Here is a 27,764-nt window from a genome sequence, read left to right as displayed (position 1 = left end):
TGGAGCTGAGGCCACAGAGGACGGCAGGCAGGTCATGAGGGCCTGCGTTACCATAACAGGGATTTCGTCTTCAGCCAGAGAGCCGTATGAAGTCATTAAAGATTTTAAGCAGGGGAGTGCAATGACCAAATCTGTCTTTTTATATTTGAACATGGTCCATTTTATCCCTATATATATAAATTTTACCTCTGAGTCAATGACTATTTTAGTTGGCCTTCAAAGCCAATTTTATATGGTGAAACAATTTCTGACCAGGAAGAAACCAGCAAGTTTCTTTGAACCTTCACCACTTAGAAGAAGGGAGTATTAGGGTTAAGTTTGTCCTTGTCCTATATATTGGATGTTTCAAAACATTGTTTGTTTGTTTGTTTTTGATAAAGAGAAGCTAGAAAACATATTTACTTGAATCCAACACTATTAAATAAACTTAGCTATCTAGTAAAAGTTGAGGGGCCAGAAAATATAACTAACGTTACATCTAAATATGTAACATTAAAAATATAATATAATGTTACATCTAAATATGCATATTTATATATACTTAATAAAGAATAAAATAATGAATAAAATGAATAGCTCTCTTTGCCTATATATTGTCAGCTTAAAATTTATGATACTTTACTTTACTACTTTAAAGTACAGTGATTATTTTTTATCATTAACCACCAGTTCAGGGACAAACTTTATTTTAAAACACACACTGATTCATTTACAGAGCACTGATTATTTTATGTTTTGATTACTGAGTACGTGGATTTACATATACCAATTATAATGTACAATAATGTTTATCTATTCTCTTTATCCCGTCACTTTTTATTTAAAAGAGGACACTGCTGGGATGAAATTTATTTTAATCAATAGACTAATAAAAGAACTTAAAAACAAAGGTCTTCTCTTAATTGAAATTTAATATGTATATAAAATCATGTTCTTCTACTAATTAAACCTCCCGCAAAAGGGCTATTCTTAACCAAGATGGTAATTTATAGTTAGAAAATAATCTGTAAGTCATTACTAAAATTGTAAGCTATGAGATAATTAAGAACAAAAATGAGCACAAAATCATGACCTTCCCCACACATGGAGTCTATAAGGGTGGTTTTCTCAAAACAAGAGACAGATCAAAACTATGGGATATCAATACCAATTTCTTACTGGTTATTGATATTTATGATATCCCTCCTATATTCAGTTTATGAGAATACAGTCACTTATTCATCAAATATATGACATTACGCTATTTTTCATGCACACAAATCTGGGTAACTAAGTTGCAGTGTCTGAAAGGAATCGAATGGATTCAAAATTCTATCTGATATTGACAACTAAAACAATTTTTAAGACTAATTTATTCATTTTGGAAGAATTCACCCAATTTATTTATTCACTGGAAAAGAGTAAATAAATCAACAGATAATTTGGTATTTCAAATAAGCTTATATAGGAAGTCACAATGAGAGATCATTTTTCTATATTACTTAGTTGAAATCAATGGAACATTTATTTAACTTAACTTTGTCTTCAATTTTTTTTTTTAAGTCATTATAATGGAAAGAGCCTTGAAATGGAGTAATTTTGAGTGTCAGGTTTACTACTATGTCCCTGAGCAAGTCACAAAGACTCTTAGGGTCTTCAGTCTCTTAATTTGCAGATGGGCATAAAGCATCTGCCTTGCTTAACCCATAAGTTGATGTCAGGCTCAAATAGGCAGTATATGGAAAAGATGTTGAAAGGTTATTACTGTCTGAGACAGAGCAGTACAGGGACAGATCACAGATCTAGGACCAGGCTTAAGCTCAAGTCTGCAATTTACCAACTGTGCACCTTTAGGCAAGTCACTGAATCTCTTTCTGCCTCAATTTCTACCTCTACTAAATGAGAGACCTGAATTGTAAGGTCCCTTCCGTCTCCCAGAGTCTATGATCTTATACTGAAAAAACGAATGAGAAAATTCTCTAACATGCTTTTGTTTCCTATGAAACCGACATAAACTGATTAGGCGCTTGTGATTAATTTCAATCTCTTTCTTGCAAGTAAAAGAAAGAATTTTTTTGGTGTCAGTCGGCTCACATGGTATTAATTTATTAACTACATATCAGAATGTTCTGAATGTAAGAAAGTGGCGATCATGAAGAATTATGAGAATCATTACATGGTATGAAATCTGAGCATAAAACTAACATTAGAAAAGAATCTGCCCTTGAAATAAAAAGAGTCTGTGCTACATTATGTATAGTCCACTTTAAAATCCACACATCCGTACAAACAAAAGATTACAGCTAAACCTGAAGGCATAGCTGCCCCTGTGGGCAGTTTAACTCACTCAGTTACCCTTTTAATTACTTGTTCTTCTGTAGAGCTAAACTTAGATTTTGTGTACTTCACAACTAAATATAGAACAGACAATAGGCAAGGCAACTTACAAAAAACTTTTATTGTAAGATGTACAACAGCAGGAATTTTTGTCTGTTTTATTCACTGATGCATCCCATACACTTATAACAATGCGTGGTACACAAATAAATGTGCATTGAATAAATCCATATTGAAAGAATGAATTTGTCTTCCATTTTCTGCCTCAAATAGACAAGTTAACATTCTTTTAAGAACTTGTATTAACTTTTCTTTATGTTAACTCACTTCTGTTAAAAGAGGTAAACCACAAGAACCTAACCAAAAGTTAATTTCTAATAAAAAAAAAGTAGTTGAGCAATAATAAATGACTAGTACAAATGCTTGCAATCTCTGTCACCTTAAAATAATCTGAATTGGAAGTATTGTTTGTTTCAGTGTTAAAACGACTAAATAATACGAACACAAAAACTAAAGGACTGTTCTTTTCATGCTACTAAAGAGAATACCTCAAACAATGCCGGAAAAAAAAATCTACATATAATTCATAAAATGGGATTAAAAATACATGAAAAAAGAGCTATTAATAAACACGCCTCTGTGTTTCCTTCTTTTAAAACTCAAAACACTGTGGTCTGCCCTGTGCCCACATCAAAGGAATCCAACTAACTGAGAATAAGAGACATGAAGGCTCAAGTCAGTATCTCTCTCCTGGTGCCTAAACACATTTTACAAAAATGTTCTTTGAACTATCAACACACTTAGAAAACCAGAAACAGACCAGGAAGATAAACCCACAAGAGAAAACAACCATGACATTGCCACACCCCCTTCCACTTTTCTCCAAAACATTTTTCTTACCAGATGAACACAGTGAGTCAGAGAGCTCTATTTTTAATGCATGAGTCTTGGTTGTGGCACAAATAAGTCAATGTAAAATCTCTTGTCGTCAGGAAAACATGAGCTTATAACACAAAGTATATAAGCTCATAGAATACCATGTCCGATACAGAAAGCATCAAAATGAAAGGACAAAAGAATCAGTGGGCGAATTAATTAATGTCTCTAAGAGAGAATTTTAGAGTAACTTGGGAAGAAGTAACAATGTAGAAATTTGCTCATCAGTTCTCGATATTCTCCTTATACAATATAAACTATATAGAACCATAAAACTATACACTAGTCAATTATATAAAAACTACAATCTATATAATTATATAACTACATATAAATATGCACATTTGTTTATATATATTAAGTATATCAATCTAGATAAGTGCCAGCCAGTACAAACAAGCTGGAGAGAGAATGAGATAGTTTGGGGTAGTTTCGAGGAAAAGTGGGGGTAGGCCACAGCATCACCTGTCGCGCTACAATGGGGAAAGAGTTTTACCCTGTGTTATCAGTGACACTCCCTTGCAATTTAAGAGAATGTAATAAGGATTTAAATCACTTTTCGATTATTTCTAAATGTCATTTGTTCTTTTATTCCACAAATATACATGGATAAAGGCAATTTCTTGAGACTATTTACATTGGCAGTCTCTGTAGAGACAGGCCTTCTCGGAGAAGCAACAAAACTCAGCTTTTTCTAGGTTACAAGAAAAACACAAATCCAGAAGAGGAAAACTATACTCAAGTGCTGCTCCTTGTTCTATTCTTTGAGAACATCGACAGCTAAATTAGCTTTTATGGCATGGCCTGCAAGCCTAACCATTATTTACAATACGGAAAATTGTGGTTAAAGTTGCAATCAACCAACAAATGAGCCTGAACTCAACTGTTCAAACTGGAGACTGCCTGTTCACTAGATAACCTTTTTCTCACAGCTAGTCATGATGTTGTTCAAGTCTCCTCTAAAGGTTAAAGCGTTACTAGCCCTCATGAATTTCTCATGAGTTGTGATTACGTGCAACCAAATTTTAAGTATTGTTAGACTAAGAAATGTCTTCAACCTAAATGCACAGACATAAAAATAATATATGCATTGGCCAGCAATAACCCGAGGCTAGTTCCATTACGAAATTGGTCTCTGCTTTAAAAAAAAAAAAATACCATGATCCTTCCCTAGATAATGACTCACATAAAGCATTCTCCATGATTAACAATGGCATTTGTCTTACACTCAGCGCCAGGAATAGAAGAAGCCTGTGGCTGACTGAAGCCAGCATGGCAACAGAGGTCTCTTCTAAAAACAGAACACTGTATGGCTCATTCTTCAAGATCTTCCAGGGGAAACTAGATGATGAGCGTGTTGATGCCTTTTAAAAATAATCTGCTAAATGCTTTTCGATCTTGTGCCCTGATTACTGGCTGACCTACATAATTTTGGCAATGCTAGTACCCTAGAGGGTCTGACATTTTGACAAGCAGTTGAAGTCCTCATTTTGGAGGAATTTTAAAAAGGCCAAGATAAGCAAACTAATTTCCTAAGAAAGTATTTTCTTCTGATCTTTTAAATGTTAAAGGGGCCACATCAGTAGATTATTTTGAGCAAGGAAAGTTTTGCCTTATAAATACTGCCACTGTAAACAATTAATCCCCCAGCCAGTCACACACTCCAGATGAAGCACATTTTCTAGGAGGCAGTGACTCTCCACCTAACAGGGCTGGGTGAGAAGGCAAACTAACTTGGTAGATTAGCTGTCCTCTGTAAATTACTCTTTGTCTCTAATGAATATGGTTGCTGCAAAGGGTTTTATAAAGATCCAACAGGGCAATGTACAGAACATGCCTAGCATGACACCTGATGTTATCATCATCACGATAGAAATACATTCTGCCCATGCTCAGATCAGATGCTTTAAGAAGAAATGTAATCTAGAAGAGTTATCTGCACTCCCGTGTCCACTGAAGCATTATTCACAATAGTCAAGTTGTCGAAGCAATCTAAATATCTATCAATGGATGACTGGGTAGAGGAAACATGGCACATACATATAATGAAATATTGTTTAGCCTTTAAAAGGAAGAAAATATTGTCATATGCGACAACACGGATGAACCTGGAGGACATTATGTTAAATGAAATAAGCCAGTAACAGGAAGATGAATACTGAATTATTTCGCTTACATGAGGTACCTAAGGTAGTCAAACTCATAAAATCAAATCGTGGAATAGTGGTCGCCAGGAGTGGAGGTGGAGGGAGAAATGGGGAGTTGCTAAATAATGGGAATGAAATTTCAGTTAAGCAAGATGAATATGCTCTAGAGATCTACTGTACAACATTGTACCTAAGCCAACAATAAAGTATAGAACACTTAAAAATTTGTTAAGAGAGCAAATCTCATGTTAAGTGTTGTACTGCAATAAAATAAAATTTTACAAAAACTTTAAAGAAGACATGTAAAAGAAAAAATTGTTTTTCCTTTTTTCCAGGTTCATTCTTGGGCTAGAATATATCTAAAATCTCAAAAGTATTATAATGTGATTTTATACACTTGAAATTTTATGTTTTATTATAATAAAATACTTCAAACATTATTTTGTTAGCAGTGAACCAATTGGAAGGGGAGAGTAACCTCTTAAATACTGATTATTTCTGAAAGACTCCGTTCGCTCACTGGACTTCTTTGGCAGACACACAACCATCATATTTAAGTACTAGAAGAAACTTTAGATATTACCTTAAAAACAAGGAAACTAAGACCCAAAGAGATTAAGGGGATGTCAGGCCCAGTATAAGAAAGAGATGTCCGCACAATGCTCTTTGCACTCACAGGACCTATTAGTACACTGAAATGATGCCAGTCATCCTTACATGGCACGAGCATACAAATGGGGGGACATATGCAAAATTGGCCAGCTGTTTCACAAAATTTACTGCCCTTAATCCTCACAAAAGCTTTGCAACATGGGAATTATTAGCACTACTTTTAAGGTAAGGAGACCAAGGCCAATAAAGACAATAAGACTAGCAGGATGTCAGCCGGGACTGGGGTCTAGGTCTGACCTCACTACACAGCCCAGCCTTGCCACCTTCCGGAAGGGGAAGTGAGCTTTGCAACATCCCTATTAATGAAAAAAAGCACTTTTGCTAATTTTCTGGCTGTTTTGCAAAAGCTGTTGATTTCAGAGGAAAACTGTTCCAAAAGCACATACCTGTGGGAGAGTCGATGGTAAAAAGGGATGACAGGTCGCTGGGGAGGAGCTCGTAAGTCACCGTTCCATGTATCCCAGAATCCCTGTCAGTGGCAAGAACATGGACGATCTCGGTTCCCGACTGGGTCTGGCCACTAATGGTCGTCGCGTAGGTGGACGGGTTAAACACGGGTTCATTATCATTCACATCCTCCAGTTCCACACGAACAAAAGCTTGGGCGCTTAGTCCACCCTGTTGATGAAGAAGTGATTACAAATGGATCTCTCCTGAACGCTGGGACACAGAATAACTGACAAAGATCCTAGAATAGACTTTTGAAACAACAACAACAACACGACAACTATATATGCATAAATTCTACTTTTAACTCCGAGACGAAATCATGTGTAATAGCACGGTATATATACTTTAGCACTGATTCTTAAATGTGCATGAGATTACCACTTAAAGCTTCTATTATGCACTAATTTCAGAGCATGGGCCAAAGATATCCAAAGAAAGTTGTCTTGATGGTCAAAGAGAAAAAAAAATTACAATTATCCCCAGGATAATTTTTAACTCCCAATAAGGAGGGATAAGGGAGTATTGGTGGAGGATGCAGTTTGAGAAAAGATCATCCGTGAAAGCCTCACTCAGAAGGCCCATTTGAGGAGAGACTGACCTACATGAGGGAGCCAGACTTCAGTTATCTGGAGGAAAAGCATAAGAGAAGGCGGAGAGAGTTAGTGCAAAGGTCCTGAGGCAGGAGTGCAGCGTGCATCCCAGGCCTGTTCAGGGGACAGCGTGGAGTGATGTCAGAGAGGCAGAAGCAGGTCCTGGAGGACTCCATGGGCCTCTGAAAGGACCATGGCTCTGACCCGTTGGAGGGTTTTGAGCAGAGGAGTATCATCATTTAACTTAGATTTTTCACTGTTACTCAGACTGCAGTGCTCAGAACATACTGAAGAGCATAAGGTGGGAGGAGGGAGACCAATTAGGAGGCTATTTAGAATCATCAACTCTGGAGTAGATGGTAAATATTTGGAGCTAGATTTGTTTTGGCATTCTAAATTTTTTAAGTTTTAGAAAAGTAATATAGTGCATAAAGTAGTAAGAAGTCGATCCCATACTGTTTATTTTGTGTCATCTCCATCTCAAAACAAGGTGGGGGGAGGAAATACAATAGAAGAAAATCCACTGTAATTTTTACTTTTCTAAAGTAAAACATATGGTCCTACTTTAAAGCACCACTTTCCGTTTGTATCTGGTACATTTTGATACTTTCATCTTTGACAAAAATCCTTGGTAAGTCACACAGCCTGGGTTTTCTCACTCACTTATCCTCCCCCTTCTCTGGCTGTCTCTCTCTTTAAAAAAAAAAAAAAATTTCTACTATGGCAGGGAGGCACTGAGCAAAGACAAAGAAGAAAGACCATGGAGAAGAAGGCTAGGCTCGGCAGAGCGCAAAGGGAGGACTGCCGCTGTGCAGATCTGCAGAGAGCACGTGTGAGGGTGAGGGAGGGCGAGCAAGAGTGTTGCTTGGGATGAGGTTACTGACAAATCCAGAAATGGCTCACACGCTCTGAGGTCCCACAGACCTGAGACATGGGGGACTAAAAACAAATCAGAAAATACATCTTTAGAAATAGTGTGATTTTCCTTGTTCTCAGTTGAACAGAGTGTCAGGGCCATGTCAGATACGAATTAACATAAGAGAAATAAAAACAATGGCAGTTCTGTCTAGCCTGTATGCTTAAAATGCAGACCGGCTTTCCATCTTCAGCAAACCTAAATGACCTGTAGGTCCCCAGGTGGAGTGGACTGCACACTGAATATAAGCAGATAGAAAATACTGTACACCATTGTGACATAGGCCCTGCTGTTTCTCTAAACTCATTCTTTCTCGGTTTTGCTTTCCTTTTTCTTCTCTTTTCCCCTTCTTTTTAGATTTCTCCTCAAGTTCAAGAACTCACTTAGGTCTGAGGAGGGACTGAAAAAGCAGATAAGGGAAGTAATAAGAAAGTGGAGAAGAGGTAAAGAAACGGATGTGGCTCTACCTTAAGATCTTTGAGAACAAAGATGTTAATTCCTAAGCTGTTTGTGAAGATCCTAAATCAGGCAATGCTACCAGAAACAGGTAAAATGTTACATGGACAGAGTGAAAAGGGTATTGTCACAGAACAATGAATTTTTTTGCAGGAAAAGTATTACAGATCTCGGTCTTCCTTTTTTATGAATCAGTTTGTATCTGGTGAATTTATTGAATGGGAGTACTTTCCTCTTATAACAACCATTTGTGAATGTGCATTAAGTGTGCTTTACATATATTTTCTCCTTCAATTGTTATAATCTCCCTTTTTCAGATTTTTATGGTTTCCCCCATTTTAACAAATAAGAAAAACAAAACAAAGAGAAGTTAAGTGACTCATCTAAGGTAAACAAGACTGTAAATAGCAGATCTACAGCTAGAACAGAGATGCATCTGTCCCCAAAGCCCCTGCTGACTTATTCTAAATTAGATTTCTCTAAGTATTGCTATGGTATCAATTCTACTTTTCACGAAAGACTTGTTTAAAGACTATGCTAGGGGCAATGCCAACCACAGACTAGTCTTAGAGGAAAAAGGAAGACAGAGTCCCTGTTGCAAGGGACTTATAATTTATGAAACTGACACTATACAACTGGGTTTGTGGTACAGTGGAACAATCTTGAATCAAAAGATCTGGGACTAATGTCTGGCCCTGACCACATCTGGGACCAGAGCCTCGAGAAAGTCAGAATGTCCCTGTGTTCAAGCTACCTCTTCTGTAAAGCAGAGCTAACTGCTCACTTGGCAGGCCTGTTGTTGGAAGCAGGGCTATAATATGCATGAAAGCATTTATAATGATTAATCAACATCCATTCTAAGATTTTACAGGTTCTTTACCCCAAATACTTGGAGCCAGATCGATTTGTCCTGGAATCTGGAATTTTCCAAGTTTTATAAAGGTAATATTGTGCATATGCCTACTAAGATTTGGAGTGGCACACCATAATCGAGCACTTAATATTCTGCAGCAAAATGAAAAAAGAGACTCCTTTAGAGGGATTAAAAAAAAGAAAGAAAGAAACACGAATAGCCTCATGTCAGTTCAAGTCAGGTTTCTCACCAAATGAGTTTTTAAAACTTTCCAGTTTTCCAGAGCTTTGGGATTTCAGAACTACAGATAAAGGATTGTGGATCTTTATTATTCAGAAGCCAACATGAACTATGAGCAGTGAACATAGGAAATCTCAATGCTGAAGGGATCCTTGATATTGGTCCTCAAAAGCAAATAAGATTTAGATCTCCAGCTGGTGTGCAGTTCTGAGAGTCTGGAGCAGCCCTTTTCATGCAAAACAGGTGGACCCTGAAGTATGGCTGCCAGGTGAGCGAGCAGTGAGAAGGACTTGTTATGTTTCCTTCCTAACAAGGTTCAAGGGCATTCTTTGTTCTTAGTGACTCCAAATCAGAAGAGTGAGAGGAAATTGGAAATGTTGCTTTGGAGAGTCATAGCCACATATTTGAGAAAACCAGAAGAACTCAGGATCTAATCAAGTTTACAGGCAGATAACAAAAATCTCAAAGACAGTGAACAGAATGAGAGTCTAACTGCTTAAGCTATAGCCAATCAAATAATTTCCTTTCTTTGCTTCCATTTCTTCTGTATCAAATATTTCCCCTAGCTCCTGTCGATGGTAAAGTGGTATTTAAGACATTTTGTGATTAGTCTTGATAGTATATTAAAGAATCGTAGAAAATCGGTTTAAGACATGGTTCGACTTAGCTAAAAATTATGGGACAACTAACTGATCAAAGGCTTATTCCTGAAACTGGGGTGAGGGTGTTGATCAATGAAATATAAGATAGGAATAAGTACGTGAATACATTTTGGAAAGTAAGATAATATAATCTGCCCTAAATCCCAGTTACATAGGATGACTGGGTTCTGAAGAACTAGAGTCCAGCATGGAGATTATAGTTAGTAATACACTGCATACTTGAAATTTGCTGAATGTAGATCTTAAGTGTTCTTACCACTCACTCACTATATGAGCTGATGGATGTGTTAATTATCTTGACTGTGGTGATCATTTCACAATGTATACATATAAGCAAAACATCAGGCTGTACACTTTGAATATATACAATTTTTATTTATTAATTATAACTCAATAAAGCAGGGGGGGAGAAAAAATGCCCTTTTACCAAGCAAGTTTGCTTCTAGAGCTCTATCTACTTTTCACACGAACTGTGTAGCACGGATTCAATAACCAACTTTTATCATGAATACATATAATAGTGAAGGGCTAAATCAATTTATTTTCTATATTGCTAGTTTGACACAGTCCTGCCCTAAGCCTGGAGTGGTGAGATAGAGATGAAATAGCTTTATCTCAGACACATTGAAGCTATGAAATTCAGGATGTCACAAAAAATAAGGATAGAATATTAATAAATATACACATCAAAAGAGAAACATTCATTTGGTGAAAATGAATAGAAAAAGGAAACAGGAATTAGATAAAAGCATGAAATAATTAAATTATAGAGCTTTACTGTGAAAAACCACCTAATTTTCAATGTAATCCAATTATTCGTTTCCATTATGTAATTTTATAGCATCTTCATGGCTTCTATGGATGAGACAAATAGCAGCAACAGTACTAGCAAAATAGGTTATTTCAGAAGTAATATCAGTAAAATTGAAGTGATTGAATTTTTAAAAATATTGACAGTCATCACAATAAATAGAAAAGAGGCTCAGAACATCTAGATATTTTATAAGAAAAAATTCTTCTATCGACAGACAAATATCTTAGTAACCACCAACAAATGGGTTCTCGCCAATTTTCTTACAAAGAGCTTTCAAGACATATATATTAGAAAGAGAAAGGATAAGAGGGAAAACACAAACTGTCAAAGTTATTCTATAAAATTAAAGGTCTTTTGTCAAAGTGAAGTTCATTGTTTTAAATAAATTTATCATGGCTTGGAATCCAACATCTTGAACCTAAAGTATCTTGTCTGAGTTCGTTTATTCTTCCGATTCAGTCTAGACTATTTAGAGAACAGACTACCCATCATTAACAACATTGTTATCTTCATCTTTGCCAACCTTTTTGATTAGGAACATATGCTACTGGTAGATACTGCACAGAATGATTGACAGATGAAGACTTCACTCTGTAGAAATGTACAGTTCATCATAGAAGAAATTTATAAATATTATGCAGGCAACAGAATAAACACTGCACACTGGATCTCAAACATACGTGCGCGCGCACACACACACACACACACGCTGCTTGCTCTCATACATCCTAGGGCAAACACAAGGAACACTGGAAACAGTTTTAGGTCCAAACAAGATGGTTAGGAAGTTGTTAAAAACCTATTATTTGGGGGTAGGGCAGGGCTTAGGATGAGATGAGCCAAATAGAGGATGAGACCTTGAATATGAACTACCTACAGGAAGGATGCCTCTGTTCTAACAAAACTAGAATATGTTGTGCTTTGTTAGAGGATTTTTCTTCTACGAAACAAAGATTTTTTACAAAAGAATATCCTGATTCTGATTCACGCACATCATTGCCTTAGTCCATTCAGGCTACTATAACAAAATACCATAGGCTGGGAAATTTATAAACAATAGAAATTTATTTCTCACAGTTCTGGAGGCTAGAAGTCCAAGATCAAGGTACCATCATGGCCAGATTCTGGTGAAGGCCTAGAGGCTGTCAAATTCTGGCTGTGCCCTCAGATGATATAGAGACTAAGCTCTCTGGGGTCTCTTTTATAAGATCACCATCTTTCGTGAGGGCTCCACCCTCATTACCTAATCAACTTTCAAAGGCCCCACCTCCTAATGCCATCACCTTGGGTATTAGGTTTTCAACATATGAATTGGAAGAACATAAATATTCAGACCATGGAAATTATCAACCTGGAGACTGTCTCTTCTTTGATTTCTAAAAATTATCAAAACCTACCACATAGTCTATAAATACTTTCTAAATATCTTGAAAATAAAATACATTTGGCTGGCAGGAAAAGAATTCATACCCTTTTGTTCAACCTGGGAAAGGTTTGTGGAGAGATGGTGTGGTTAAAGATGCACTTGAATATTGCCAAAGATACTGGTAAGCTGCGAGGAAAAGAAAGCATTTTCATAGAGTAAGTCTGTGGAGTAGGTACAGTATGGAAACAGACAGAAGTAAACAAGGAGGCTTAAATTAAATATCTGGCTTGATTTTTTAAAATTCCACTGCCAATGCTCCTAATTAATGCACTGCTTTTTGGCAGTAAAAAAAAAAAGTTTCTGGCATCAAATGATCTTATTTCTATTAAGATAATTTCTACATACATTTTTACAAAATCATCTGAAACCAACTAATTAGCAACAGATGTTTGACTACCACAGGATTGGATCAAACTGGTTATTCAATTCTAAGATGGCCTTTTACAATTGCCTCAAAATCTATTAAGAATATATTTCTGAAGCCATGGATAAACATTTGCGTGTGCATATATTGAGCTTTAAATAATCTCATAGATTTGAATTAATCTAAACTCCTCTGTTTACTCCCGCTTTTGTTTCCTACATTTTTTTTCTTACATGAAAAAAAGATTCCTGAAACCACATAGTCAGGGGTTGATAAAATCTAGCCCAAAAGATCGTGTTACTTTTTCACATTTACTTATAATAAATATATTTAGACTCATTTTGTCTCCAGCAATTCATGACTTAAGTAGGTAGATTCTCCCACTAATTTCAAAAGAGAAAGATTAGACCAGAAATGTGTTAGCAGTACCTGTCTACACAAGGGAGAAGTAAGTAAGCGGATCAAAAAGAAACAAGGAAAGTCTCTAAAATAGACTTAGTGAAAAAGTAAAAGTGCATAACAATGTGTATAGTAGGCTATCGTTGCTGTAATATAATTGGAAATTGGACGAACTGTTTCTAAAATGTATCTGGAAATGTAAATGGTCAGGAATAGCCAAGAAAATTTTTAAAATGAAGAACAAAGCTAAAAGAATACATATATCGTGACCTAATACAAAGCTAAAATAATTAAAAGAGAATGTAGAGCTAGTGCAGTTAGATAAATAGGACAAAAATAGGGTGTCCAGAAACAGACACACACATATAGTCACATGATTCATGACAAAAGTGACACCGGTGCAATGAGGAAAGAATTATCATTTCAGTAAATAGTGCTGGATCAACTGAATATCTATACTGAAAAAAAAATTAAATAAACCTTTTCCCCCACTTGATTGAAAACATGAGTGTAAAACGTAAAACAATAAAGTTTTTGTAACAAAACATAAGAGAATACCTCATGTCCCTAAGGCAAACAGATACTTCTTAAAGGAGCAGAAAAACTACTAGTTGTAAAGGGAGACAAATTGATAAACTGAGCTTTATCAGAATCAAGAACTTCTGTTCCTCAAAATACGCCATTAGAGAAGTGAAAATGCACGCCACAGAACAAGAGAAGGTATGTGCAATAAATACGTCCAATAAAGGATTTGCATGCGAAAAATATAAAGAATTCATACAAACAATAAGAAAAAGAAGCCAATAGTACAATAGAAAATGGGTAAAGAATTGAATAGACACTTCACAAAACAAGTTATACGAATAGCCAATAAACATATGAAAACATGTTCAATTCATTAGTCATCAAGGATATGCAACGTAAAGCCCTAATGTGATATACCACCATGCAGGTATCAGAATGCTATAAAGACATTAAATACCAAACACTGCAGAAGACATGGAGCAAATGCTGGTACAACCATTTTGAAAAGTTGTTTGGCTTTCTGATGACCTAGCAACTCCACTCCTAAATATATACTCAATATAAATGCTTACATTTGTTCACCAAATTACATTTATGAGACCGTGAATAGAAGCACTATTTGTAATTGCCTAAAATGGATACCATCAATTATAGAATAGATTTTAAAATTATCATTATAAACCAATGAGAATGAGTGAACTACACACAACAGCATGAATGATTATCCCAAATGACGTTCAGCAAAAGAAACAATAAAAACACATACTGTATGAATCAATTTACTGGCAGTTTAAAAATAGGCAAATAATGTTTGGTGTTAGGTCTCAATAGTGATTACTCTTAAAGGGTGAGAGAGTGGAAGGGTTAGTCACGGCAAGAAGCCAGGACAGGAGCTTCTGGGTGCTAATAATGTTTCTTCATCTGCTTCCATGCATGTGCTCATTTTGCAAAAATCCAATAAACTGTACTTATGACTTGTGCACTTTTCTGTAAGCATTCTACATGTCAATTTAAAAGTTTGCCGAAAAAAAAAAAAAAAGACATGAAACAAATTGAAGGTGCCTCCACTGTCCTAAGATGGGTCAGTATGGACATCAGAAAGGATAGGTTCAGCAATGTATGAAACAGATCAAATCTATTAAATTCCAAGAATTTATAAGAAAACTAGGAAAAAAATCATCAGTATTCTTTGGATACAGTAAATGTGCCAGCTCATTATTCTAAAACCTGATAAAATAAAGAGAAATAATCAAGCATCATCCTGCCTTTTCTGTATGAATTATATTTCAGAGTAATCAAAATAGTTGATAAGAGAACATTCTCCTTTGTTGAACATTCAAGATAATAAATGCAAAATAAATAATAGAATTCGAAAATCACCATATTGCAATCCCTAATGAAATGTGTCTTGTGAAGCAATAAGCAACACACAGCACCACCTAAATAAACTAAAAATTAATCAGGTCGCTGGCTCTGAATGTCGGTTTATAGGAAATGTGATAAAAGAACACATTAAATGAATTCCAAGGATGCAATCAGCCACATTCAGAATGTAGCAAATTTACAGGGCAAATGACCTGATTTCCTCCAAAAATAAATATCCTATGAGAAAACGGTGGGGGAGGGCAGTGGCTGACTATTATAAATTGAAACTTAAGGAATATAGCAATCAAATCAATTTGTGGACTTATTTGGATCTTGATTCAAATAAGCCAGCTATTAAAAGACATTTTTAGATAATTCGTAAATTTTTTAATGGAATGAATATTAGATATTATTGTTAATTTATTGTGGTCATGTTTTTTAAAAGTCATAATCTGTTAGAAATATTATTGAACTATTTATGAATGGAATGATATAATGTGTGGTATTTGCTTCAAAATTTCCCTACAAAGGAAAGGGGGTAGTGATTTATGAAACAATATTGGCCAATTGTTGATTGACAATCATTGGTACTCTCTACCGTATATATGATGATTCGCTTTTAATTCTGTTTAAAATTTTATACATAAAGACTTACCCCATCCCTAGCTTTCACCAAGAGATCATAAGTGTCTGGATCCTTTTCCCTGTCGATATCTTGAGAAACACAGATTTGGCCATCACGTGGGTCGATCTGGAAGGCCTGGGGTGCTCCGTAGCTTTGGAATCCGTCGTAAAGAGAATACTCGATCAAGCCATTGAGTCCTGCATCTGCGTCAGAGGCTTTTACCTACGAGACAGGAGGTTGCCCAGTGAGGAGGTCGAAGTGCTAGCATCACTTTTCAGTTGGTCATGAATTGCCATCATTATTTGCACAACCAAGTACCCGCTGTAGCTGTTCACACAGTGTAGGCTTTGTTTTTCTCTCTCTCTTCTTACTTTCTATGACAAATCTCCCTCACTTTTCTCCTCCTCTTGCGAGTTCTCTTTTTCAGTCTGTTTTGCCCGTTCCTATACTTTCATGGGCTCTCTAGAGGTTTGGGTTCCTTGGGGCTCAGCCCTCAGTCCTTTGGTTTTCTTATTTTTCTCACTATATCTAAGTGATCTTATCCAATCTTAGGGGTTTAAAAACATCCACATGCTGACAGCTTGACAACATATCTACGGATTCCCTCTCATAGCTAAAGCCTTCATGCGATGGGTTCAACACTCCCCCCACACCTTTCTGAGCAACAAGGGATGGGCAGAGAAACCAAGGCCATAAGTGGCACAATTACTAGTAATCCAATCCGACTGATGAAAATCACCCTGGAGCATGAGGTTTGAACTTCTCGAGCCAGATTTCCTTTCAGAAGTGATTGAGTACCACATGGAGGCCCCTGGCCCAGAAGGTGCATTGGGATAATATCCAACCAGTGTTCTACTCGCCAAAATAGGCACACTGCCATGGACCAATAACTGCCCAGAGGAAAGGGCAGCTTTCTCTTCAGCCATAAATACGTTTGGCCATAAATATGTTAGCGTGTTACTGTGCCTGGTAGAAAAGATGAAGCAACTGGAATTGTGAAAGCACTTAACTTATTTATACTAATTGTGGGAGTATACAGTGAGAAATATAATAAGCCATATAGAATCTAAAATAGTTTGGAACTCACAGGCTCAGTATAATTCTCTTGATTTGTAACCCAGTTAATAGTAAGAGCAAACATCTAAATAGCACTTACAATAAAAGAAGTACTTTAAGGGAAGATCATCCAAAAAAAAAAGGAAGAAATAAAAATACACTATATGCTATAGAACAGGTACTACCTTAATTGCTTAACATACATACTTATAACCTATAATGAACTCCATTTTACAGATAGAAAAGTCAGTAACTTACCAAAGATCACAGAGCTAAAAAGTGCCAAAATCAAGATTCAAATGTGGGCAGTTGGACAGCAGAGGACGTGCTCTTAGTGATCACACTACCTTGCCTCTCAAGTCTTACCCCTTCTCAGTTCATTTTTTATTTACTGAAAAAGTATCCCCCCAACTCTCCAAATCCCCTGACCTTCTTCCAGTGCATAATTTCTTAGACGGTGTGTAACACCGCTCCAAGTAACTGTTTCCTTCAAGTGCACATGGCTTTCTCACTAGAAGATCATTAACATGAAGAAAGGTAATTGGCAGTAAAGCCTGTGCTCTGGATTCTTAAGTTGAACCTTCTATTCCATGTGGTCAAATTCCAACTGAGTTCCAAAAAGTAGAAAAATAGATAGAGTGATGACAATTGGAAATAAAAGAGAGTTAAGTAGATTGATTCAGAGAGTCCAACATCCAACTAACAGACATCCCATGAAAAGAGAATAAAGAACACATAAAATTAAAGGAAGGAGCAGCTATTTCTCTGGATCATAGGACACGTATGGGTGAGGCCTCCGAAGTCACTATAATAGAGGAACAGAGAGCGGAAGAGACACTCTTATTTTTAACTTTCTTAACCCAGAAGTTAAGTTCAGCTCATATTTCACTGGACAGAACTAGTTACATGGCCCCAACCTAACTTAGAGACTGGAAAATGTAGATCGCGAAGACATTTGGTGAATACAAATTATCTCTGCCACTAGTGCCTTTATATCTTTATATGGAGACAAGCATGTAAGATTATGTAGGTCTCCACATATGAAGTAAAATTTAAGCAAGTGAAAAGTCATACCCAGAGAAGACTCCCCAGTGTGATCCTACTACGGATTTAGTTGGGGCAGTTCTACGTATTTCTGTAAGGCTTTTAGGAGGAAGGCAAAATAGAAGACAGTCAATCACCTACATTATTAGTATTTCTACTGTACTCATTTACACTTATTATGCTTCTCAAATGAAGCCCCAAACCAATAATATGTTCAACTGAAGTTCTCAATAAGCTGGATCCTTCATCCTATTTTACCTTGAGAATATAACTGGAATGTGACTTTTGGGGCTATTTGTGTAGTCTAGCCAAATGGTCCTCAATTAGGGGCAAGTTTGTCTTCACACAGACATTTGGCAATGCCTGGGGACATTTTTGATTGTCACAGCTGTGGAGAGGGCACTGCTGGCATCTAGAGGGTTGAAGCCATACATGCTGCTAAACACCCTACAATGCACGGGACAGACCCCACAACAAACAATTCTCTGACCCAAAATGCCAACAGGACCCTCTTCACCTGAGGAACCTCTTAACCACTGGCAATATTATTTCCCTCTTTAATTGTCTTTAATTTTTTTTCAACTAATGACACGGTCTTTTAAGTTTATCTTTACTCTCATCTATCTTATATTCTCTGGCAAAATTTTATCCTGTGCAACTAGCTAACATGTTTGTGAGCTATTCTTCTCATCAGATGGGCTGAACCAGGAAACCCACAAACTTCCCCACTACAAAGAACTAAATTCCAAGTACATTTGGTCTATTCCATTCTGGCAGCTGTTAATAATTTAGTAGCCTCAAGTTCCCAAAGACACCAAATATATCTTCTAAGACCATATGGTATTCTCAATAACTTTGGCTTGACTAGAAGATAAATACAATGAACTTTGAATTCTAAAACTCATTCTCAGCCTTTAATGGCACATATTAACAAGTAATTTAGCTTATATAAAACAAGTTTCCTTATTTCCACTTTCAAAACCTTTTTCTCATCTGGACTTTTGGCAAAGCAAAATATAAGGAGTCAAAGTGGGATATGAGTCTGATCTCAATTTATGTTAGCAGTTCACATTCAGAGTTTCAGAATCATAAAATAAGAATGTATTCCTCCCTGTTTTTCCTCAACTCCCTAAAAATTTTGACCTAGTACTCCAGAACAACATATTCCATCTTTTAATATTTGGTCTTGAACGACTACAATTAATTTGGCATCTCTATGAGGTCTAAATTTCCCAATATCCACTGACTTACACATAAATGTAGGCAATTTAAATAATAGGAAGTGGAAATGGCTTTGTCAGATCTTCAAGAGAAAATCCTAATTAGTAAATAAGCTCAGTAGGCCCTTTCTTCTGAGATAGCTGCTTAAATCAAAGAATCAGAGAATTAGCTAGTCAGTCTACTATCACAATCTTATGGTGCTAAAGTAGGGATCTAGAGGAGATCTCGGGCGGGTTTTTCCTTGTATCTACTCAAAGAATCACATTTCAGCACTCAGTGCCTTCCCTGTGTTCCTCACCTCGATCTCAGTTTATGTTTTAGACTGAGATAAATTTGATGATTTTACTTTTAAGTTAATTTCAACTCAGAACTGGTCTCCTTTAGCCTGATCTTTCACAAATTTAATGGAGACATTATAAAAATGCAAAATATTAATATGATATTAGTATTTCCCTAATTCCATCATTAGTTTTCTGAAATTTAAAGAATTTTTACCACTTCCTTAAGTGTTAAATGAAAAATATTCCTTTAACATCTGGATAAGGATTTCTCCACATGAACGTGTCATAGAGACAGAAGACAAATTGAGAACACTGACTCTTGAAAAAATGTTCACACGTTCCACAGTGGAATGGATCTATCTGCGTCCCCCTCACGAGCATAGCCCCGCCACCACCACTGCCCTGGCCCATTTTGGAAGGTCTGATCTTCAATAACTGGGCAGCTTTGTTGGAGGTCACTTGCCCAGCCAATCACATCAGCACCCAAAAACCCAAAAGTTAACCCAAAGTGATAGGGTGATATATTGTCAGTCATATCATTTAATTAAATGACATGTATAGAAAAGCCTCAGCGCCCAATCAAAAAAAAAAAAAAATGACCAAACAAAAAAGTCCTAGAAAAAATGTCTGCACTTTAAATAAAAGTTTAAATTAAATAATTCATTTTAATTTTTTCTTACAATAATTTCCAAAATTATATGTGATATCCATGAGCATAGAACAGTTTGTTTGAAGAAACAAAGTTATTGATACAACAATCTTACACATAGAACTTTAAACAGAAAGAAGAAAAAAAAAACAAATCACAAAATAGTTTTACATTTGAAGCACGTGGCCAACCAATGATCCTGCAGCTAAAACATGATTAAAATATTTCAGTGGAAACTGGATTTAGCATTGGGACCAACTTGTCCTAATAGATGGTCTCCATATGCAAGTATGCCACTCTCTGAACACAATTTTAGCAAGTTTACCAATGACCTATATCTTACTAAGTCTAATAATCAAGTCTGGGGCCTTATTTTCTACAGCGTTCAGCCACATCTCACACAATTAACCATCTTCTTCTCATTGAAACACTTCATCAGACACCACACTCTGACACTCCTCCGCCTCCTACAGCTTACTAACTCCCTTCAGTTTTCTGGCTTTGAATACTACAGCGCCCTAGAGCTCAGTCATTGGACCATTTCTCATTTCAATCCACACTCATGGCCCATAGTGGACATTGCCCACTGTGGACAACTCTAATAAATCTGACTTGCATTTTATCTTAACCATCAGACCATTCCTTCTGTACCTCAGGAGAACACCCCTCAGCCTTGTCTGCTTGCAATATCCTGTAATCTTTGAGCTCTTGCTACACTTGTTTGAGTTCTATATTTTCCTTATCCTCCTCCAAGTCTTGCTGGATTATAGAGTCAAGTTTATGATTGTGAAATAAAAACTAAACAACAACAAAAGAACAAGATATTTCAAAACACCCATTAAACACTCATTGACTAATAATTTTTTTATTCCTAAAACACACCTATTAACCAAGCTATATCATCAGAGAACTGGCAAAAGAAAAGGGGGGAAAAGTTGTCTTAGGGCATGTGGAACTATTCAGAAATTGGGAAAAAAAACTTTTATTTCCACCTTTTAAAATATAATTTCAGGGAAACTGATAGAACTGTTAGGCAAATAAATTGATTATATACTCTGAAGTAACGGTAAAAAAAAAAGTTACTGTTCTGATAACATGTTTTTATTGCTTTAATTGAAGAATGGGATTAGGACACAAATAATCCTACTATGTATTGCCCCACCATCTCCAAAAAAAGCAGCAGCCAAAGGAAATTTTGCAAAGGAGACCAATGGGTGGGGATAAGGAGGTAACTTGTCTTATGTGGTATTACAAAATAAACAATTAAAACAGTATAATCTAAAAATAGAATTGGTAGGCAGATTGAACACAAAAAGCAAGACCTGAAACAGATGCTGGCAAATCTAAATTTTTTGTATATTATAAAGGAAACATCATAACCCATTGAGAAATGTGGATTTATCCACATAAATTGCTAGAAAAAATTGGCAGAGTATATGAAGAAAAAATCAAGTTTGATATTAACCTCACACCAAAATAAGTTCTACGCGACATGCTAAATATAAATAATAAAATTATTTAAAGCACAACGAATATATATAGGAATAATTGGCTGATTCTTATATTGAAAAGAAATTTCAAAGCAAAAAGGAATTACAAAACTAAAACAGATGAACAAGAATCACAAAGAAAAAAATTAATACAATGACTGCATAATTATTTAAAACTCTACTATGTCAAAAACACCATATACAAAAATATTTAAAGGCAAATTAGGTATGATATCTACAACACATATAAAAAAAGTTAATGTTCTTAATATGAACATAGGTCTTTAAAAATAAAAATATATTGATTTTGTAACACAAAAGAAAAACAAGCAAAGGATATAAACAATTCATAGAAGAATAAATATATTTAAGATATTTGACTTCACTAGTAATCAAATAATTGAAAAAAGAAATAATATTTTTCAAATATTGGCAACCATTGAAATTAGCAACCATTAAAATAATTGGCGACCATTAAATAAATAGCAATTTGGGAACTATTAAAATAATAGTAAGTTGGCAGCCATTAAATAACATATTAAGTGATGGCAAGGATGAAATAAATATGCATTCATTTTTAAAGTCTATCTGGAAAATAACTTTGCTTTTACTATATACAAATGGTAAACATTCTCCCAAACCTAAAAATGCATGCATCCCTTTTGACCCAATTAGCATATTTCTAGGAATATATGTAGACAGCTATTCGTATGAAAAACATATACATAATATATCATTATTTATTCAAGAAACCAAATGTCCAACACTAAGAGTTAAGTGAATTTTATGTAATTCATCCATAAGAGAAGAATTTGATGTCACCATGAAAACTAGATATTTTAAGACACATGTCTAATAAAAAAGAAAGGCAACTATATAAAATATCCCATTTATACAAAAAATATCCAACAAATAAAATAAAAATTAAAAAGAAATAAGCCAGAGATGGGAACACTTCCAAACTCATTTTATGAGACCAGCATTATCCTGATTCCAAAACCAGGCAAGGACACTATAAGAATATTACACATCATATTACAATATCCCTTATGAACACAGATGCAAAAGTCCTCAACAAAATATTAGCAAACCAAATTCAACAATTCATTAAAAAGATGATACTATCATGATGAAGTGGGATTTATTCCTGGGATACAAGGATGTGAACCACTCACTAATCATCCACTAATCAATCAATGTGACATTAACAGAACAAAGGATAAAAATCATATGATCATCTCAGTAGATGCAGAAAAAAGCATTTGACAAAATTCAACATTCATTTATCGTAAAAACTCTCAACAACATAGGCGTATAGGGAATGTACCTCAACAAAAGTCATATATATCAAGCCGTCAGCAAACATCGAACTAAATGATGAAAAGCTGAAAGCTTTTTTCTAAGATCAGGAATGAGACAAGGATGCCTACTCCACACTTTTATCTAACATAGTATTGAAAGTTCAAGACAGAGCATTTAAGAAAAAAAAGAAATAAAAAGCATCAAAATCAGAAAGAAACAAAGCTGTCTCTAACTGCAGATAGCATGATACTATATGTAGAAAATACTAAAGACTCCACAGAAAAAACTATTAGAACTAATCAACAAATACAGTAAAGTTTCAAGATACAAAATCAATATACAAAAATTATATGCATTTCTATAAATAATAATGAACTATCAGACTATCAGAAGGAGATATTAAGAAAACAATCCTATTCACAATTAAATCAAAAAGAGTAAAATACCTAGAAATGTATTTTCATTTGACTTAAAATTTTTAGTTATTCGAGGAAAGAATTCTTATTACCATTTTATAGATTTGAAAACTGGATGATATAAATATTTGTCATATTGAAGTGACTCCAGTCTAATGTGTATCAGGGGCTCTTTTGAGATACTGTATTTGAGTTGGATTTAGAGGCGAGTTTATTCTCCATTCATTGCTGCCTCCATATTCTATTTCTATAGGAAAGCTAAACTCAAAGAGGGCGAAGGAGGAGGAGGAGAAGGGAGAGGAGGACTCTTTTATGAAGATCCCATGACCCTATAATTAAACACATACAAATACACAAACACTCAAATCAAACAAAACTAAACCCCCCAAAACCCTCCAATGTACCTTTACTAAAAGGGATCAAAGGATGTTAAAGTTAGAGGAACCGAGTCACCCACCCCACAGCCCATGAAGCTCTTCCAGTGCTTCTCCACCAATGGCTCTGTTTCGACGAGGTCAAATCTTCCTTCCCAGGTAAGAGAGCCATCTTTAAAAGAATAATTAACTGATATTTATGGTATAAAAATTAGGTTGCCAGTAGCTGATCCATTGGTACTTTAAAAATCATGCTTGTCTTTGATTTAAGTATTTTAGACTGCCGATAGTCTTAATAATCTATGGCAAAAGAACAGATAGAAATTCTGGTAGCAATTTTAAGTAAACCGGCTGACTCAATTGATTCAAAAATCAATTCACTTTTGTCTACAGCCATGCCACCTTGAACAAGCCCGATCCAGTCTAATCTCAGAAGCTAAGTAGGGTTGGGCCTGGTTAGTACTTGGATGGGAGACCACCTAGGAAGACCAGGTGCTATAGGCATAAAAAATAAAAAATAAGGAATTGTAAGCTGACAAGGTCCTTGCAGTCTGTGAGGTCAACCAAGAGTTGCCTTGCCTAAAAAAAAAAAAAAAAATCAATTCACTTTAATATGATAAGTAATTCATACACAAACACACATACACAGCAGCCTAAAATATACTCACATCATCTTTAACTTTCAGTTACACATGAAAAACAATGATGTCATTTTAGAAATTATAACTGCATGAGTTTCAGTCTCTTTCTAATCATTTATTATTGACATTAATAGTGTTAGAGTAATAAGAGTAAAATTCTATTAGCTCTGGTTCTTCTGATCATCTAATTTGTATTCTGTATTATTTTCACAAACAATATCACAATATAACTCCCTTAACTGTTCAAGACAACCATCATTTACAGCTACTTTGTACTACTCTTCATCACCAAACTAATAAAATGTGGTCTTTCAAAAACAAATCAATCTTTAATTAAATGTTTTCATAGTATTCTTACAGGTATCTGGAAATACAAAGACTTACATGATCAAAAACCTTTTGTGTATCCAAAAATGAACTTGTATTATAAACACTATATGATTATCAGAGATATTCACAATGTCTAATATCATAAATCTCTAAATGCCAAATTCGTGACAGGGTCTTAACTAAACATTTCCTCCAAGATTTTATTTTTCTGAAGCTCAGACATAAATTCTTTGGCCAGTATGAGCCTTATAGGAGATTTGACAGAAGAAATGGATTATAAAAGCTGATGCCCTATTTCTATTATTTCTTCCTACTTCAAGGATCTCACAATGCAATTTATTTTTAAATATGCCTCATATACATAAACATCAGTATTTTTAAGCTGTCTCCTTTTCTCTTTCTGGAATCCTTGCTTTGGTAATCTCATCCAGTCTCATGACTAAATTTCTCCTATTAAGACAACTCCAATTTCATATCTCTAGCATGAACCCTTTCCTTGTGTTCCAGACTCACATATGGCAGTACCTCCATGATCAGCCCACTAGTCATGGTTCATGGCATCTCACATTCAACATGTCCAAAATAGAAATTTCAATTTCTTTCCATCCACTACCCGAAGTCACTTCTCTCTCAGTCTTTTCCAATCAAATGGTATCTCCATCTACTCTGTGACTCAAGTCAAAAACCTGAGTTACTCTTCTAAACTTTCTCCACAAGAAAAAAATGTCTAGCGAAATAGTTATTAGACTATGTCCCTTACCTTAGAAGTAGAAGTTACAGAATGATGCCGAAAGATCAAGTGAGTTAAATACAGGCCAATGAACATCTACAAAAATACTCGACTTCGAAAATAATTAAATAAGCTCTGATCCAATATTTTTTTATTATTGTTTAATATTATTTTTACCTTGGGAAAATAAAAAATGATTGGGAAAAATAAAAAATGCTATCACGCCCAGTGAATATTGAAGATATACCCAATTTACAGTAAAAAATTGAAAACGATACAAGAAGTCCATCAAAAAAATGGAGTTGGTTAATTTCAAAGCTACACAGTGGAATAGCATGCATTTATTAAAAAGAATAAAGCAGATCCGCATATACACACATAGAAAAATAAGTAAAATATATTAAGAGTAAAAGTTGTAAAAATTTATAGATCCAGTAAGGTCCCACTTTTGAATTAAAGAAATGATACCATGTGGTGCGATGGTCCTACTGCTTTTGAGTCTAGGGCATCACAGAATAAAGGAAGAGAATGGCTTTTCTAATGATCCTGGAGATGCAAGGATACTGTGGTAGGTAGGCGAGGGAGGGATGAACTCCCACCGTGAGAGATGTCTGAACACCCCTCTTGGGTATTCCACAGCTGTCCAGACCAAATGAAAGCCTTCTCCCTCACCTCCACCTCAGGACTAGATTCATCCCTTCTTCAGAGGCAATTCATCCCTTCTTCAAGGGCAGATCAGAGAATTCCTCGGGCTGGGTTTGCAAGGAGATAAGGTGCTGAAGAACAGAAGAAGAGTTCGAAAGACTGACAGACTGAGGTAAAGGAACGCCTCTTCAAAAGAGGGGCCACATGCAAACGGGACTGCAGCCCAGTCCGGAAGCCAAGGAAAATGGACAGCTAGGCTAGCAGCCCCACACCTGACTTCACAACCCTCTAGCCACCATATGTGTGCAAGAATCTAGAACACAAAGGTGACTCTACATGTTTTGGGGCTCCACCTGTGTGTTCCCCAGCAGAGGAAGAAAATCAGATATGATTTTCTCTGCCAGCACCCACACACCTGTCCTCCTTCAACGTGAACAATAGGCGATGACGGCAATGGACCACGTGGCCCCACTGGGTCACTGAAAGGCAAGGCTCATTTCCTTTTAACCAGTTTCCTAACTCAAGATAGAAGATTATCGTGCAGAGTTACATAAATGTTACTATTTCCAGAGAAAACAAAGATCTGAAGAATATACCCCAAACTCCTAACAGGTGTTCTCTCTTGGGATGCACTCATGGCAAACATGCACTTTTTAAATGATATGTTTTTATAAGTAGTGTTTTCTATGGAGTCTGGTTCTTTTGATAATCTATTATGTATTCTGTATTATTATATATATATATAATCTTCCATATTGTGTGATTTTATATATATGTAATCTTCCATATTGTGTGATTTTTAAAGGCCACCCTCTCCCCACTTCACCCACAAAGGACACCCTGAAAGGCCTGCGAAGTCTAGAAAGGGCAGCTGGTTTTTGAATTTTTTTAAAAAAGGATTTATGTTTAAGCATCTCATTCTCTTTTGGGAATGAATATCATAAATTAGAACCATGTGACTTTTATCTTTTAGTTGTATTTCTCCTGTGTATGTTGTGTAAAACAAAGAGATCCCCTAAATTTATGCCCAGGGGTCTTCCCAGTGGAAAGGCATACTCCCACAGATAAACACAAACAGGTGCACTCTAAAATCAAGGGGTGGGGAGGGGGAGCAGGGGCATGAGTTTGAAAAATCCTAGTGAAAAGATGAATTGTGGAAGGCCAAGTGAGGTTAAGTCTGTTACTGGAGAGTGGGGGTCCTCTCCCAGCACATTGTCCAGGTTCTTGATGTCTCGAACAAGGAATCGAGCAAGACACCGAAGTACAGCAGAAAAGAAAAGCTTCATTAGAAGAGAAAGTCCACTTCCAGACATGGAAGCGGCCTGAGCAAGAGAAGTGTGGCTCAAAAGACCTGGTAACAAAGCCTTTGTAGTTTTTATCCCCATTTGCTGTGGGTGGTTACTTAGAGTGGGCTTCCTTAATTAACAACTAAGATTGACAGGACTCAATGGTTCATCATTTGCTTTCTGCGCATGTTTGTTCCCAGAATTCAGTCTGTTATAATAAATTTCTGGGCATATGCATCATATTATAATGATGGTATAATGAGGCTCAGGTGAGTTGAAGGTCGTTGGGGTGTTCACTGAGTAGGTGCGAGTGATTGACATAAACTGGCACCTAATTCTCTGCTTACTTGTGTCTTTGTGGAAGTTACTTTTAGCCTAAAAATGCCTTCTGGTTTGCTTAATTGTGGGTGGATTAGAGCGAACCTTTTCTAGGATAGGATGACCTCAGTATCTTTGCAGGCAGACCTGAAACCCCCTAACTTTCCTGCCTAATTCTTTCCTAAGAGCCACGAACCCCCTTATTTTTAGTATGGATGTTGAGGA

The 27,764-nt window shown here is 35.9% G+C and overlaps 1 protein-coding gene and 1 pseudogene across 1 annotated transcript in view; one reads left to right on the top strand and one right to left on the bottom strand.

Annotated features, from left to right (window-relative positions):
• Positions 1–27,764, bottom strand: part of DCHS2 (dachsous cadherin-related 2) — a 182,420-nt gene that overhangs the window by 77,805 nt on the left and 76,851 nt on the right. The window contains exons 2-3 of the mRNA XM_023530163.1: positions 15,787–15,978; positions 6,458–6,689 (exon numbers count right to left, since the gene is read on the bottom strand). Of these exons, the coding sequence (XP_023385931.1) occupies positions 6,458–6,689; positions 15,787–15,978 (424 nt within the window). The remainder of the gene's footprint in view (positions 1–6,457; positions 6,690–15,786; positions 15,979–27,764) is intronic.
• LOC111739174 lies at positions 23,975–24,093 on the top strand (annotated as a pseudogene).

This window comes from Pteropus vampyrus, unplaced genomic scaffold (genome assembly GCF_000151845.1).
Source record: "Pteropus vampyrus isolate Shadow unplaced genomic scaffold, Pvam_2.0 Scaffold47, whole genome shotgun sequence".
NCBI lineage: Eukaryota > Metazoa > Chordata > Mammalia > Chiroptera > Pteropodidae > Pteropus > Pteropus vampyrus.
Note: the sequence above shows the minus strand (reverse complement) of the source record. Positions and strands in the feature narration are given on the sequence as shown.